Below are 15,768 nucleotides of genomic sequence, written 5' to 3' on the forward strand. Positions count from 1 at the left end.
GTCATCTTTATAAGAAGCTAGTGTTATTGAAATAATTCCAAGATAGCTCATGCAGACAATGTTATGTATAAATAATGCCCCCTTAGGATATATTCATATAGAGAATATCTTGAGTGAACGAAGATATCTGTAGATACAGATTTTGCTTCTTAAGGATGATTCCATAATTGAAGAGGTTGGGAAAAATGCTCTGTGCTGTGATTGCAGAAATCACCACCAGGAAGTGACAGCTGTATCCATGGAGATTCTGGTTCATACAAGGCATTCTCTGTGCAAAAATGTCCTTGGGGAACATTGCAAGAAGACAAAACTGACTTCGTGAAATGGCCCATAGAATTGGTAAGATGATCAGACAGATTGCTAGATAGATAGAATAAATATGTTCCAATAAACAGTTGGATTACACAGACTGGAGGTTATACAGAATGATTTTTATATTGGGCATAACATTTACATTGAGTACTCTGAATATTCATTCAATAAAATGATGGAATCTATGTAATTTTATATTTCAGCATTTTAAATTTTAAAGAACTGACATATAATAAAAGATATTATTTTAATAGTTCATTTTAAATCTTTCTATGAGAATGCTATAGTTCTTAGCCCTTTCATCCTGAAGGTCAGTGTTTAAATACATTCACTGAAACCAATAAGAATTGAAATAGAATGCTATAACTTCTTTTGTTTGCAGTTATGGAGGCTGAATTTGCCATCCAGTTCTATTGTCTTTCAGTTCTCATACAGTGGTGAACAAAGTACTCATTGACTGATATATGTAAGGAAGCTTGAACCGATAAAGGACTTATCTTTTCTTTGTAAGATCCCTAGTTCAGAAACAGATTGGATAATAATGGCTAGTAGAAAGTTATTAAAAAAAATTGGGCATAGATTTTGAAGTCATAGACCCTGATTAATGAACTGTTACTGTACATTTGGAATGGTGAGTAGAAAGTTGCAGTTTGATGTGCTCATAAATCAACTTGACAAGCCAGTATCTCAGGCCTATCTTGCACCTGTCAGCTGACTGCATCAGCTATAAACATAATACAAACAAAACATGTTCAAGTACTTAAATTGATCAGCAGGTATCCTAGACATTTTCTTGTAGCTGCCCATTATACAAACATGCACGATCCATTTCTGACCTCCCAAGGCATTGTTTCTGTTTGGATTTGTAAATAGAATTTCAGACAGCTATCAAATACAGAATAGAAATTGCTCCCTTATTTCTCCTGAGGCTCTGAGCAATCCACACGACTTGCTCCATTATGCAGCCTGTTTTCCAGTGAGTGGATCAGAAGTTTTTCTTCTCGTCCAAAATTTAAAAAGAAAGAAAGGTCTTCCACAGCAGCTTGTCTTTCTCTGAAGTGTGACTACATCCTTATATCCTCTTGAGCTTAAAGAACTCTGGCTTGTCTTGTAACGCCTCACAAAATTGGAAGTTAGCACTTTCCTTTATAATAGGATGCTTCTTTACCGTGAATATAATGCTAGGTACCTAATGTATTCCAACAAGTGCAGCAAAGGCGCTAACAGGCTAGTAAAATGAAGGCTACATCCCAGTTTACTAATAGATCACTGGAGATTTCCTTTATGGGCCACTGCAGATCATAGTTACTCAGCTAGAAAAATAAGACTGCTTTTGAATTAAAGTTTGAGATAAAAAATTACACCTTCAGCCAAGATAAATTTGTACTTAGATGTCATGAAGTTCTTTAAGTTGAAAAAGTGGTTATCTTCTTTCTTCTGACTCTTTGCTAAAAATGAATCCTAAAAGTAGATTGCCTTTTCCACTAAAATCTGATTATTTGTAAAGCAAGCTTTCTTTTTTAAGAAACAAGACCGGTTTCTACAACACAATAGCTATTGCTATTTAATCACTGAAATAAACCAGAGCTGTTGATTGAATCTTGCCTTTTTCACTTTTCCGTTACATTTTGTCCTGTTGTGCAGCAGCAGCAGCAGCAGCAACAGCAGTTGGCAGCCCAGCAGCTTGTCTTCCAGCAGCAGCTCCTCCAAATGCAACAACTTCAACAGCAGCAACATTTGCTGAATCTTCAACGTCAGGGACTCATTTCCATTCCTCCTGGCCAGCCCGCCCTTCCTGTCCAATCGTTGCCACAAGGTATGATATGACTGATTTCTAGATCACGGCTTCTTCTGATTGTAGCTTCATCATGATCTCCAACTTGGTATTTCAGATCTTTACTTAGTTTGATTATTCAAATATTTCAAATTAATTTATTTTATTCAGGAGGCTGTTTATATGAGTAGTGTTTGATATTTTCAAATGTGTAGCTTTTATAGAAGAATGCTTTCATCTTTACGAACTGAAAACTATTGCAATTTGTGTTCCATTTAATTAAAAACAAAGGGGATGAGAGGGAATACCCGATATTAAGATTGAATTGCCAAAACATTTTGATATATTATATTAATGACGGCAGTGCCATTGCTTAGATATTTTAGGGCAAGGATGTGTGAATCTATCCAAACATAGCACATGTTAGTATCATCGAGTTGTAAGTATAAGTGTATGTGTGTATATATGTGTGTGTATGTATACTTTTGAATTTTTTTTGCCATTAACAAATTACATTTATGAAAGGAGAGTGCTACATCTTTGGGTTGTAATATACTTTTATTTTTTACCATTGAGTAATAGTATTTCTCCTTCCCAACTGCACTTTTTTTGTATGGAGATGATATAGATGCAGTCTTTTTAATAACAGGTATATTCTACTTTTGCTATAATTTTCATCTCAGAATGTTTGCCAGATTAGATTGGAATCTGGAATCAACTACAGAATGGATTAACAAATCATTCCTGTTGTTTGATAATATAAGAATTAAAAATGACTATAGCTCAGTAGACTTGCATATCCATGGGGAAACAATAGCAACTTATTACACTCCACAAATTCCATAATTTTCCCATGAAAAATTACAATTCAATAAAGAGGACTGTTTTTTGAGAGATGTGTGCATATCGTACATCTTTGTCCTAAAGGGCATAAATGTAATGTACTTTCATACTTAGCTTAAAATGAAGCTTATAGTCAGACATGGTTCAGAACCTTAGCGTTATTAAATAAGATATCTGCAAATGTTTAAAATTCTGATAATATTCTTGATTAATTGAATAATTTTTATTAATCACAAATGTTCATCATTTGGTAATAAAGTCAGTGCATGTGAAAGTCATATGAATTTATCCATAAATTCAAATTTATAATGGGATCAAATCCTTCCAAGTATAAGTAGGGGAGAAATCGTACATTTTGGTCCAGGTTAAAAAATATACGATTCAGTGGAAAGGGTGTGGTTATTTTTAATTTTGGCTTACATTTGTGTACCTTTTAAAGAAAAAAAAACCAAAAAAGCAAATTAAAAAGCCCAAAATGAAATGGTTGCATTGCTCCATTGAGTGTAGTTTAAAGTAATGGAAATTGCAAGTACTCACCTGTTGTTATTATAAGGAAAACATACAGGAAAACATACAGTACATTCTCTAACCGAAAAATTGGAATGGGTAGCTACTGAATGATTTCATCCCTATTAGTAGCAACTCATTCTTCAAGGTGAAATCAAAACATACCAATTTAAAAGATAGATAACACATCCACGTATTTTATATTCCAGGTAGGGTTTTCCTCAGTTCAGCAATTCAAGAATGAAGAAAATGTTGATCCTCCTCTCATGTTTAGCTTTAGGTTAAATATTTTATCTCAGTAGCAATGTTTGAATAACTAAGCTTGAAATATCCATGAATGAGAAATATTTGGATTGTGGATGTTACAGAGAATTCAGTGAAGAATCGTATTATGATTTCAATGATTTTTTTCTTTTCTTATAGTATAAATGCACAAATTGATCTCATGTGAAGATTCTTATATGAATATTCAATTATCATTTTTAAAATAGAAGTTTAATATTGTTCTTGAGTTTAAAATGAGTGGCTCCCCCAGATATACAATAATTAAATTAGTTACTAGGATGTGAAGGAAGCTCAGTTTCTCAAACTGAGCTTCAGAAAATCAAGATAAATTACTTGATATCTCCCAAGCAAAAGAGACGAAAACCTTCTGTCTTCCTGGAATTGCTCTTCCTGGGTCTACAAATAAGAAAAACGTCTTTATGCATTCCAAGAAAGTATTCACTCCTGGCTTGAATAATTTTTTTCTGCTTTTGCTTTTTATTATCTTTCTAATACTCTTCTTTTGTTGTAGTATACATTGTTTGCCCATCTCCATGTCAGAGCATTGCCCTAAGAAACAATGCTCATATGATGTCACTTTTTATCCTACCCTCATTGATCATTCTTCTGCACAGTGCTTGAAGTATGAAGGGGGATTATATTGTATTGATTCTAATAATTCTGATTATTGGTCTAAATGTTGAAATGCTGCTAAACAATTAACCTTTTGTGCCACCATCATTATTGAAACCCACCATTCCATAAGAGAATTGCTTGAATTAAAGGAAGATCTTTGGCTAAAGGCAAGTGCCTTGGAAAAATATCAAATTACTCTTCTAGATAATCCTCACATTCAGTTAAAACAGAGCACCCAATTTAACTTGGCCACCTTTCTTCTCCACTGGAACAAGATATTGCACATGATTGTGTTCAAACCATTTCTGAGGTGTTTTCTGGGTACCCAGATTTGATTGACCTCAAGGATGCAGACAGGGATCTGTATACAGATGGCAGTAGCTTTATATGTCAGGGAGAACAATGAGCTGATTCTCCCAATTGGAGCTTCAGCTAAGAAAGCTGAACTTATCACCTTGCTAGAGCCTTAGAGTTGGTGAAAGGTGCAGTTGTCAATTTATATTGATGCTAAATTTGCTTTTGGAGGCCCTTGGCACCTTATGAAAAGAGGATGGGTTATTAACTGTGCAAGGAAATCCCATTAAATATGGGGCAATAAACATCCATTTTTATTGGATGCTGTTTTGCTTCCTAGCAAAGTAGCTGTTATACATATATATATATATATATATATATATATAAGGGCCAACAGTAAGGATGAGAGTCAGGGGTGGGTTTCAGCTGGTTTGCACCGGTACGCTAGAACCTGTTTGTGAAATTTAGCGTACCTTTTGGAACCCGTTCGTCCGGTGGCACAGTACCAAAACACTCCCTCCCACTGCCCCCCTTGCTGGTTCCCCACACCTGTCTGGTTGCCGCTCTCTCACTCGCCCCGCCCGTCCGCACCATGCTTTCCCCGCCCGCCGCTCACTGATTGGATGGCTCACCAATCGCCCTGCCTCTGAGATGCAGGGGGGCTTTCTCTCATGTCTTCTTTCTTTCTCCAAAGGCATGCAAGAAAGCCCCCACCCCACTGCCCGAACATGTGAAGGAAGCTGCAGGCTCCTTTGCCTTGGCTACACGACCTCCTTTCATTCTCTATCTCCCTACTTCACTCATTCGGGCAGCAGAGAACAAAAGGGGGGGCTTTGTTGCATGCCTTCAGAGAAAGAAAGAAGCGGTGTGAAAAATCCCCCCCCCATTTGCACCCTAGTAAAAATCCAAGTCAGAGGGAGATCTGTGCCATTTTTTACTGACACTGGGGCTCAGTACTCAACTGTCGGCTGGATGGACTAATAATGCATCTCCTGTTGAAATATCTCTTTTGCAATGCACAGTCTCTTTCTGTGTAACATTAACACCCCTATTAATGTTGAAGCTTTGCAGGACTTGAAATCTATTATTGAAAACTTCTTTACTTATGGGCTCATTAAGGAGGTCATTAGCCCTTACAATACACCAACATGGCTCTTATCCTTTCTGTCAGGATTTAAGGCCCATCATCAGATTATAATTATGCTGCATCAGATGGTGCCTAATCCATACACTTTGATCAGTCAGTTACATCCTAATTGTACTTGGTATACAGTTGTAGTTTTCAGTGTTTTTGGTGGACATTGGTCATCTGTATCCTTTCTAATTTGGGAACAGATTTGATTTTGAGAGAGCAAGTATTCTTGTTCATTGTAATGGAGGACTTTTGGCAAAAGACAGACTAGGGGTAGGGCAATAGTCTTTCTATTTCATTTGTCAGCAGCAAAGAAATTGGTTGTTTGGATCAATTTCTCTAGAATTTGTTGCACTTGTTACATTTCTATTTTCAAGGTTGGTTTCAGAGAGTTGATATTGGAAGATTGCATCTATGAGGAGTTGCCAAAAAGTTTGTTCCAAATGCTCTTTATTGTCTATATGAAACTTCTGGGAATGGCTGTTTGGGATTAGAATGATATATTATCAATACATTAGTGAATGGCAGCTCTATTTCTCTGAGTCAGGTAATCCACAACTAAAATGGGTTACTTCAGTGCACCAGTAAGCAAATAAGGTAAATGTGAAACCTAGTAAAACTGACATCCCTTTGTTTCAGTATAGGAATTGATTAATTAGTATTTAGTGGAGAGTGCTTGTTGACTTATCTTCAGAAAGCAAAGAACATTAGTATTAAATCAGTTGATATGAGAGGCTAAAATCTTTCCCAGATGCAATAGATGTGTCACAATAGTTATTCATTAATATCCTTAATGTTAGATTATTATCACACTTCTCTTATAGTTCCAACTTAGTGTGATTATGAGCCGCAATGGCACGGTGGTTAGAATGCAATACTGCAGGCTACTTCTGCTCAGTGGTGGATTGCAATTTATTTTACCAGTTCGTGTGTGTGCATGTGCTTGCGCAACACTTCTGCACAGAAGTGTGCAGCCTCCCGCCACCACCACTACCGGTTTGCCCAATCCAGGGCAAACCGGCAGCAACCCACCTCTGCTTCTGCTGGCTGCCAGCTGACTGCAGTTTAGCAGATCGAATCTCACCAGGCTCAAGGTTGATTCAGCCTTCCATCCTTCCAAGGTCGATAAAATGAGGACCCAGATTGTTGGGGTCAATATGCTGACTCTGTAAACCACTTAGAGAGGGCTGTAAAAGCATTGTGAAGTATATAAGTCTAAGTGCTATTGCTATTACATATTTCAATCCAGTACACAATTAATTTACTTAGCTTCTTAAGTTCATATTTATTGGTGGTATGCTGACAATTATGACCTGACACCCAATTAGCCAAAAATTGTTGTTTGGGGAAAGGCATCCTAAAAAGCTCTAATCAATAATATTTAAGGGGTTATCTGCTTCGTTATAGCCTCAACACTTTTTCACTCTGATTAAGCTGTTTTGCTATATTGGCTTAGGGGTAGGAGAGGAACTAGAATACTTCGTAGTAACCAAAGACATCTGTTCTTAACCATATTGAAGGCCAATGATGAAAACTGAATTGTGATTTCACAATGCAAGCTTCGTCTTTTTATACTTTTGTTGTGGCATCATACCAAAATGTATAAATGCTAGATTTTGCATTGTTATACTTGTGAGGCTAATTTTCTCGGTCTTCATTGCCTTATCTGCAGATGCTTATGGTGACAATCTCCATTTTATGTAACAAATTTCTGATAAAAATAGGCAAGCCCGCACTAAAATGTTTCTTTTTTCTAAAAGTAATATTCAATTTATTTAACATTATTGACATGTAGTTGCTTATAAAATATTAGTCTTGCTTATAAAATTAATGATGTCCATTTGAATAATTGAAATGAAATACTGCATTCTTGAAAACATTGTTAATAGTAAATGAGGGGATAGAATGTATATATTTGCTTCAGATATTAAAGATCTCCAGTGTTTGTGTTTGCATCTGGCAAAAAAAACCACCAAATGATCAGAAATGTGTTATGTATTTGGTCAAAGTAATACTGGTTATTTTGATGATTTTGTGCTAATTCGTGAAACTCTGCTATTTATCTCTCATTTCTTCCCTGCTAAAGAGGCACACTTGGAGCAGTGATCATTAAAGTATTGTTCTTCTATTAAAACAATTTCGTTTTAGAAATGATTTTTTTAATTTAAAATTAAATACAAATTTAATTCATGTAACAACATATTAGCTGAAACCCTGTCCTTAATCTTATGAAAATCTTTAATTTCTTTCCTTGTGTTTTATTTTATTTTTTGAAGTGAGCTTGTGAATAATAGAAATTGTATTTTAAAGCCACTTTTTTATTTTTATTTTTGGAAAGACAGTTGGGATCTTTGCCAAAGGCTATGTAAAATCTCATCTAAATATTTGTTTTAATACCTGCTTTTCAAATAGTAGTTGCTGTTGTTGGTTGTAGCTTCCTCCTATTGATACTTGAACAATTTTTTCAAGAGATATTATATTATGTAGCTTGATGACCTTTAATTGACTTTAATTGGAATTTAACAAAATGAAATTGTATTTGACTACATGTTGATATATTGGGAAACTATATCATCTTTATTGTTAGCATTAATCCATTAACAATACTGAGTTCATTATATGAACCTCTTACTTTCCTATATTATTGGAGCTCTCTTTCATTTTATAGCTGGCTTAAGTCCTGCTGAGATTCAGCAGTTATGGAAAGAAGTTACTGGAGTTCACAGTATGGAAGACAATGGCATTAAGCATGGAGGGCTAGACCTCACTACTAACAATTCTTCTTCTACTACCTCCTCTACCACTTCCAAAGCATCGCCACCAATAATTCATCAGTCCATAGTGAATGGACAGTCATCAGTTTTAAATGCAAGACGAGACAGGTAATAAGAAAACTCATCTGCTTTTTCATCTGGTATAAATATTCATCAGTATGGTTCACCCAATTAACTTAAAATTGAGCAAGATGTTACTTTGAACCTAGTCATTTTGATTTAGTTTTAAAAATTGACTATTTTAATCAGTTTTAACCAATGAAGAGAACTAGCATACTTTCCCTGTCTGTTTTATGGGATTTGTTACTGTTCTTTGGATATGTTTTTTTTTCCTGCCTTATAGAACACAAGGATGACCCTGGAAGAGGGATTCTCTAAATAAGCCAATCATGTAATGTAATTTTAAAAATTATATTTCTATCCCATTCTTCCTCCAAGAGCATAATTCAGCATACATGAATTTCTACTCTCTTTATCCTTAGAGGGTTAAACTAAGAGATTGTGAAAGGACCAGATTCATTTAGCCATATTAAATTTAAAGCCTGATTTCCACCTCTTCAAGCTACTACATAAAACTGGATTTATTTTATTTAAGCATTCTTGTTTAATTGTCACATATAAGCCACACTGAAACTAAAGGAACTCATACAAACTTATGAAGTGGCACCAGTAGTGTGCCATTAGTGATAAATAGCAACTGATTTTTTTCTGATCAAAATTGTTAATTTCTTGTGAACATTGGACTGGATTCACAGGATCTTATTCTATCCAACTGCACCATTTGGGGTTTGAGATTTTAGATCCAAGCCAATAATTCCAGTCTTTTGTAATTAGTCAACTAATAGGGGAACCTAAGCCATAGTTCTTAGCACATTGGTGAGTAACTTCAAAGTTGCTTTAGCAAACATAGCAACATTAGTCATAACTAATATTACCTGGACTGGATATCATAATATTTATAAGCAATATTCACAAGAAAATCAAGAGTAAGGCCTACAGAGGCCCATGGCCGTTTAAATGGTTTTTGAGGTATTGCATAATATACTGGCAAGATTTGTTTATCTGTATGTATCATTTTCTCTTTGCTTCCATGCACACATATCTGACACTTACATTCTATTGTTTGGGCATAACATCATTTCTGAAACCTAAGTGTTGTAGCAAGACTATAAACATATATTGTAATTCTAATAGCAGGATATATCTAGGATTTACCTCAGTGATATCTATCTATTTATTTATTCTTTTATTTTATCTATTTAGTTAATTTATATGCCACTCACTGTCGAACCGGGTAGCTTACAACATTTATGAAGTTTGCAAAAGAATAGCAAAGATAGTAGTGCCATACTATGTTCAATAAAGTTAATTAAATGAAATCATATGTCCATTTGAATTCAAACTATTTACAGTAATAACTGTGGACAGTCAGTTTTAACTGCATCCTGAAGCTCAGCATCAATATGAAAATTAGATCATTTACACTTCACATCATAATGTATTTGTTAAACTGTCACATATATAGAGCCGAGGTGGCGCAGTGGTTAAATGCAGCACTGCATGCTACTTCAGCTGACTGCAGTTCTGCAGTTCGGCTGTTCAAATCTCACCGGCTCAGGGTTGACTCAGCCTTCCATCCTTCCGAGGTGGGTAAAATGAGGACCCGGATTGTTGTTGGGGGCAATATGCTGACTCTGTAAACCGCTTAGAGAGGGCTGAAAGCCCTATGAAGCGGTATATAAGTCTAACTGCTATTGCTAACTGCTATAGCTTACAACCTGCAGTAGCTATAGCTGCATCCTTATATGGAGTACAATAATGTATACAACATATATTGGACACATTTGTCTTCTTTTATCTACATTTACTAGAAAGATATGAATCCCCGGGTAAAGCGGGATGTTGTAAAAGTAGTGACTTGCCTATCAGACAGGCAGATATGCACCCATGAGTATTTTTCTGCCTAGCACAAGTATACACACACACACACAGACACACACACACAGAGACTGTTTGATTGATATTTCACATTTCTAAACTGTCCATCTCCCTCAAAGAGGGGCTCTAGACAGAGGTGATATTCACTCGAACTGATCCTGTTTGGACCAGTTCAAGCGAACCAATAGCGAAAATTTTAACTGGTTCTCCAAACTGGCAAATACCACCTCTAGTTGGCCCCACCCCCACCTGCCTGGTTGCTGCTGGCCCACTCATCCCGCCTGTTGCTTGCCTCCCTATATATATGTTGCCTTTGCCATGTGGCCCAACTAATTGCCTCACCCCTGCACCTCACCCACTCTGCTCACCAAAGGTAAACATGCCGTCCGCTCCCCCTTTGCTTTGGCCGGGTTTGGGAACATGCCATTCCCCAGCTCTGGCTTTTCTCGGGCCCTCTGACCGCATGCCGCCTGCTCACCTTCCACCTCGCTCACCTTCATCTGCACCTTGATAGGAATCCCTGCGAGGCAAGGCCGTCTTTTGTGAGAAGCCTCCAGCCACTGGTAGTTTTTGGCTGCCTTTCAAGCAGCTCTGCTGTGACGCCGTCCCTCCAGCATTCTCCTGGCTGGGTCTGCCAATGGGGTGCAGTCACACACCAGCAGACAATGGGGTGCACGTCCACGGCCAGCGCAAAAGATAAGGTGGTGACGGCAGCAACGGGACTTCAGGCCTCTTTTTCGGCCTGCAGTTTTTGGTGCAAGAAGCTGAAGCTGCCATCTCTTTTTTGCACAAGAAGCCTCCAGCCACCGCTTCCGGCTCGGTTCCAGCTGGCAAAGAGGTGGTGGTCGCAGGCTTCTTGCACCAAAAACTACAGGCAGAAAAGAAGCCTGAAGTCCCATTGACCCCGATTCTTCACATCTGGCACGCATGCGCACCTCATTGCCAGACCAGGCCAGGAGAATGGCTTGCTGCGCTGGAAGGATGGTGTCATAGCAGAGTTGCTTAGAAGGCAACTGTGGGGTCCCTTTAAGGTAATTTGATGCAGGGAGGGAGGAGAGACCATAAAGGGACAGGCCACAGGAGCTGCCTTTTCTGCTGGTTCTGTGTGTGAGACTTAGTGAGGGTCATGTCACTCATGTCAAGTTGGCCATGCCCCCTCAGTCACATGAACCCTCCACCAAGCCATGTCCACCAAGCTATGCCCACAGTCCCAGTAGTAAAAAAAAATGAATCCCACCACTGGCCAAATCCTATCTAATCCAACGAGGTCATTAACCATGGTCAGCTTTATTTATTTATTGCCACAATCAAATGACTGGACTATACATGGAAGACACCATACCATGGGATTTGGACCATGAATAGACAGGGGAAAGAGATTGATGGATGAATGCTTTGCTGTTCTCAGATCCCATTTGTTCAAGTGTTCTCTAATTACCATGAAAAAAACCTGCAAGAACAACTCATGCATGTTTAGCTATGAATTTTGTGATCATGAAGCTATAGTTGAAGTGTAGCTGTCCTCATAGCCAGCTTTCAAGCCTGATTGCCCGTGGCACGACAAAACCGTGCTCGTCAAAATAGCGGTGATTAAACTGCGTCGCTAAAGCCGCGAAGTCATCACCGCGCGTCATCACCGCCGCGACAACAGCGCGGCTACAAATGGGCGTTCTACATGCTTCGTTCTTTGCCTCTGTACCTCCAAAGGTAGCCCTCCTCCTCCAGCTGACGGCAGCGGGCACGGGGCAAAGCGGGCTGCCCAGCAGCAGCAGCCTGCAGGAAGGGTCCAGCTCAGCCGCAGGGGGCAGCAGGAAGCCCGCGGGGGGGGGGCGAGCGGGGCCGCCGACACCGCCCGCCCTGCCTCTTCCTCCGGGGGAGGTGCTGGCGGCGAAGGAGGATGTGGCAGTGGCGGTAGCTGAGGCTCTCCCGGGGCCGGCGAAGCGGGCTTGCCCGGCAGCGGCGGCCAGCTGTCCAAGGAGATGTTGTTGAGGAAGAAGAGGGTGGCCTGCCTCCGCCGGGCAAGCCCGCTTCGCCGGCCCCGGGAGAGCCTAAGCCGCTGCCACTGCCGTGTCCTCCACCACTGCCGGCGCCTCCCCCGGAGGAAAAGGCAGGGCGGGCGGCATCGGCGGCCCCGCTCAGGCCCCCCGTGGGCTTCCTGCTGCCCCCCGCGGCTGAGCTGGACCCTTTCCGCGGGCTGCTGCTGCTGGGCAGCCCGCTTTGCCCCGTGCCCGCTGCCGCTGTCAGCTGGAGGAGGAGGGCTACCTTTGGAGGTACAGAGGCAAAGAACGAAGCATGTAGAACGCCCTTCTGTCGCTGTGCTGTTGTCGCAGCAGTAGGGTTGTGTTTTTCTTAGCGCTTCGGACGCCGCGGATTTGCCTCCGCACTTATGTCGGCGCGGATAAGGGCTTCGCGGTTTTGTGGTGGAACCCTGATTGCCATGGCCTCACTTACCTCATATTCTATTTGAGATGACATGTAGCTTCTAATTCAACTAAATGTCTGATCTGAATTCTTGCATGTGCCAGAACCTACTAATTGCATTAGATCAAAAATTCCTTACTACTTTGGTGATATAGAGAATGCTACTAATGTCCAAGAATATCCTAGTCAAGGAGAAGCAACTGGAGTTGCTTTAAAGTTTGCATCATCTACTGTATTAGAGTAATCATACAAAGCCATAGTTTCAACAATAGTTGCATCAGGTCTTCAAATATTTTCCTGTTTTGTGGCTTCAGCAGCACAATGTCTCTATTACTGCTCTTTGCAGCAGCATCTGTATGACAGCTACGTGTGTACTTGAGAATCCAGTATGTTAAACTGAAAGAGTTTTAGTGTCTTGATAGCCAACCTGACTCAGAGGAACATGATTGCTTTAATGGTTGTGGTCATCAGCTGGTCTTCTGGGACACCAGGGACACCAGCTGAGAACTAAGGAGGGAGAAGCTTCTGTTCCTTCTGACCATCCATATGAGGTTGCTGTTGAAGATATTTCCTTTGCTATATTAGAGTATGTATGAACCCTTCCATCAACACTGGGCCCTCTTTTGGCCTCATGGTGCCAGCTAGTAGCCTTGCGACTACCATAGGAATAGAGGTCAATTTTAAAGAAAGTAACCTTTGTGCTACTATTATCCTCATGTTTCATATTTTGCCCTTACTTTCCCTTCCATTCCTTAGAAGCTCCTCTTCCATTCCAGGAAGAGGATCTAGGTTTTTAAAAGAAAAGCATTCATAAGCTGGGGAATGGGGGTGGGGACGTAACAGTAGCAAAGTTGCAAAAGAAATCTTGATTTAAAATAGTGAAGCTCTGTTAATATATACTAGACAACCCATGGCCCAATGGGTTGTCCTTTCAGTCAGAGAAACAATGACCACAGGTAGACAAAAATGCAGTGAGTGTAGGAATGACTTTCAACTTCCTACCAGCTCCCCATTGATTTGGAAAGAATTAGAAATTACTCCTTCCTCAGCTAGCCCACAAAACGGCCTGGCATTTTGCAGGGTGGAGAGGAGGAATAAATGGAGTTGTGAACTACGAGGAAAATTGCACCTTTGCTCCCCATCCCAAGACCCTTTCCCTCCAGGGAGAAAAAGAACTCCTCTATCAACCATTGGTGTTACCAGCCACCTCTACCTCACCAACAGGCATCTGAGCCTTTCCCTTGCTGTCCACCATTGTTAAGACATTTCAAGCCTTGGTTCCAAAGCAGCCAATCACCAGTCCTTTGTCAGGTTTGCTTCCAGCCAATTGGTGCAGGAACCAGAGGAAGGTGGGAAAGAGGGTAGAGGTGTGGCCCTCCCATTTTCCTTGTACCATGCAACCTACAGGTTTCTGGGAAGTGTAGTCAGAAATTGCAGTGGTGTTGAAGTAGCCACGGCTTTTCCAAAGTTAATTCCCAGAGGTCTTGTATCTCACATTCTGTAGTTTAGCATATTTGAGTTACTTTGGTTCAATATTTTTTGCCCTGTGTTTTCCAATTTCACCAACTGAAGGTTACAGACAAACGAGTTTTACTAGTATACACATGTTCAACTGAGTAAGAAAAATTGTACACAGACAAAATATCTCATTGGAAATATGAATTTTCTGCATATAAACAAACTGGCTATACTTGGAAGGGGAAGAAAAAACATTTTTATTTTTTTAAAAGTATGAGTTGAAAAATAATAGAAGGATGAGGAAATCTCTTTGCCCTCCCACCTTATATGTCATTTTATTGCTTTAGAATAACAGTAAAAGCACCCTGAAAGGCTCCTAAATAGGATAGGGAATTTCCTGTGGGAGACAGCCAGATACTATCCATCTGTGGCTGCAATAGTAATCCATTCCAGTAATTTATCAGTGGATTACAACAACAATCTTGATCCTCTATGGTAGCAAATCACAGGCACTTCAGGCTCTTATCTTTCAAACTTGCTAATTTCTTTCCCCTGAAGACTCCACCCTCTCTCTGCTTTCCTATCCATCTTAAACAGGATCAATAGAAACATGGCTAAATCTAGGCTGAGAAGAAGCAACTAAACTTAAAAGAGGACAATTGTTACTCAGAAGAGCTTGAATCAGTACAGTTCATTCTAAGGACTGGATAAATTCAGAATATTTTGTCTCAACTGTGAAAAGAAAGACTGAAAATATAATGCATTTTTTTCAAAAAGGATCAAGTTTTTATTATTAATAGTACATTTTATTTATAGTGAAATTGTTGATTTGAGGTCAAAAGTAAAATGGAGCATTCCGTGCAGTACAGTATTTCTTTTCATTTTTAATTAACATTTCTGGTTTTTTTCTGCTCTGAGCTGATTTGAACTTGCAATTGAAACTTCAGCGGGACAATTAGATTTTTGTGATTACCATAGGTTTTACTGTTTTAGTCCTTTTGACCCTTATCGTAACCTTTCAAATTCAAGTGCTATGCTTTTGAGATGAATCTTATGTCATATTCTTTTACTGCAGCTCATCACACGAGGAGGCTGGAGCCTCTCATACTCTCTATGGCCATGGAGTTTGCAAATGGCCTGGATGTGAAAGTATTTGTGAAGATTTTGGACAGTTTTTAAAGTAAGTTGGTTTTTTTGAGTTTGATTATAGTTTATAAGATTACAAAAATATAAAACCAGAGTTGGTATTCAGCTGGTTCAGACCAATTCAAGTGAACTAGTAGCAGAAATTTTGAGTAGTTCAGAGAACTGGCAAATACCACCGCTGGCTGGCCCCGCCCTCCCACCCCCGCCATTCTCTGACCTATATTCCCTTGTTGATTTGCATAGCAGAGCAGATTACCATGCTCGCTGAG

At 39.5% G+C, this 15,768-nt stretch overlaps 1 protein-coding gene across 1 annotated transcript in view; it reads left to right on the plus strand.

The window, feature by feature from the left end:
• FOXP2 (forkhead box P2) overlaps positions 1 to 15,768 on the plus strand; it is a 254,422-nt gene that overhangs the window by 166,332 nt on the left and 72,322 nt on the right. The window contains exons 6-9 of the mRNA XM_087723631.1: positions 208 to 339; positions 1,957 to 2,128; positions 8,431 to 8,644; positions 15,429 to 15,533. Of these exons, the coding sequence (XP_087579757.1) occupies positions 208 to 339; positions 1,957 to 2,128; positions 8,431 to 8,644; positions 15,429 to 15,533 (623 nt within the window). The remainder of the gene's footprint in view (positions 1 to 207; positions 340 to 1,956; positions 2,129 to 8,430; positions 8,645 to 15,428; positions 15,534 to 15,768) is intronic.

The sequence above is a fragment of the Thamnophis sirtalis genome, unplaced genomic scaffold, assembly GCF_051295495.1.
Source record: "Thamnophis sirtalis isolate CommonGarterSnake01/CBP01778 unplaced genomic scaffold, rThaSir2_p1.2 scaffold_9, whole genome shotgun sequence".
NCBI classification, from domain to species: domain Eukaryota; kingdom Metazoa; phylum Chordata; class Lepidosauria; order Squamata; family Natricidae; genus Thamnophis; species Thamnophis sirtalis.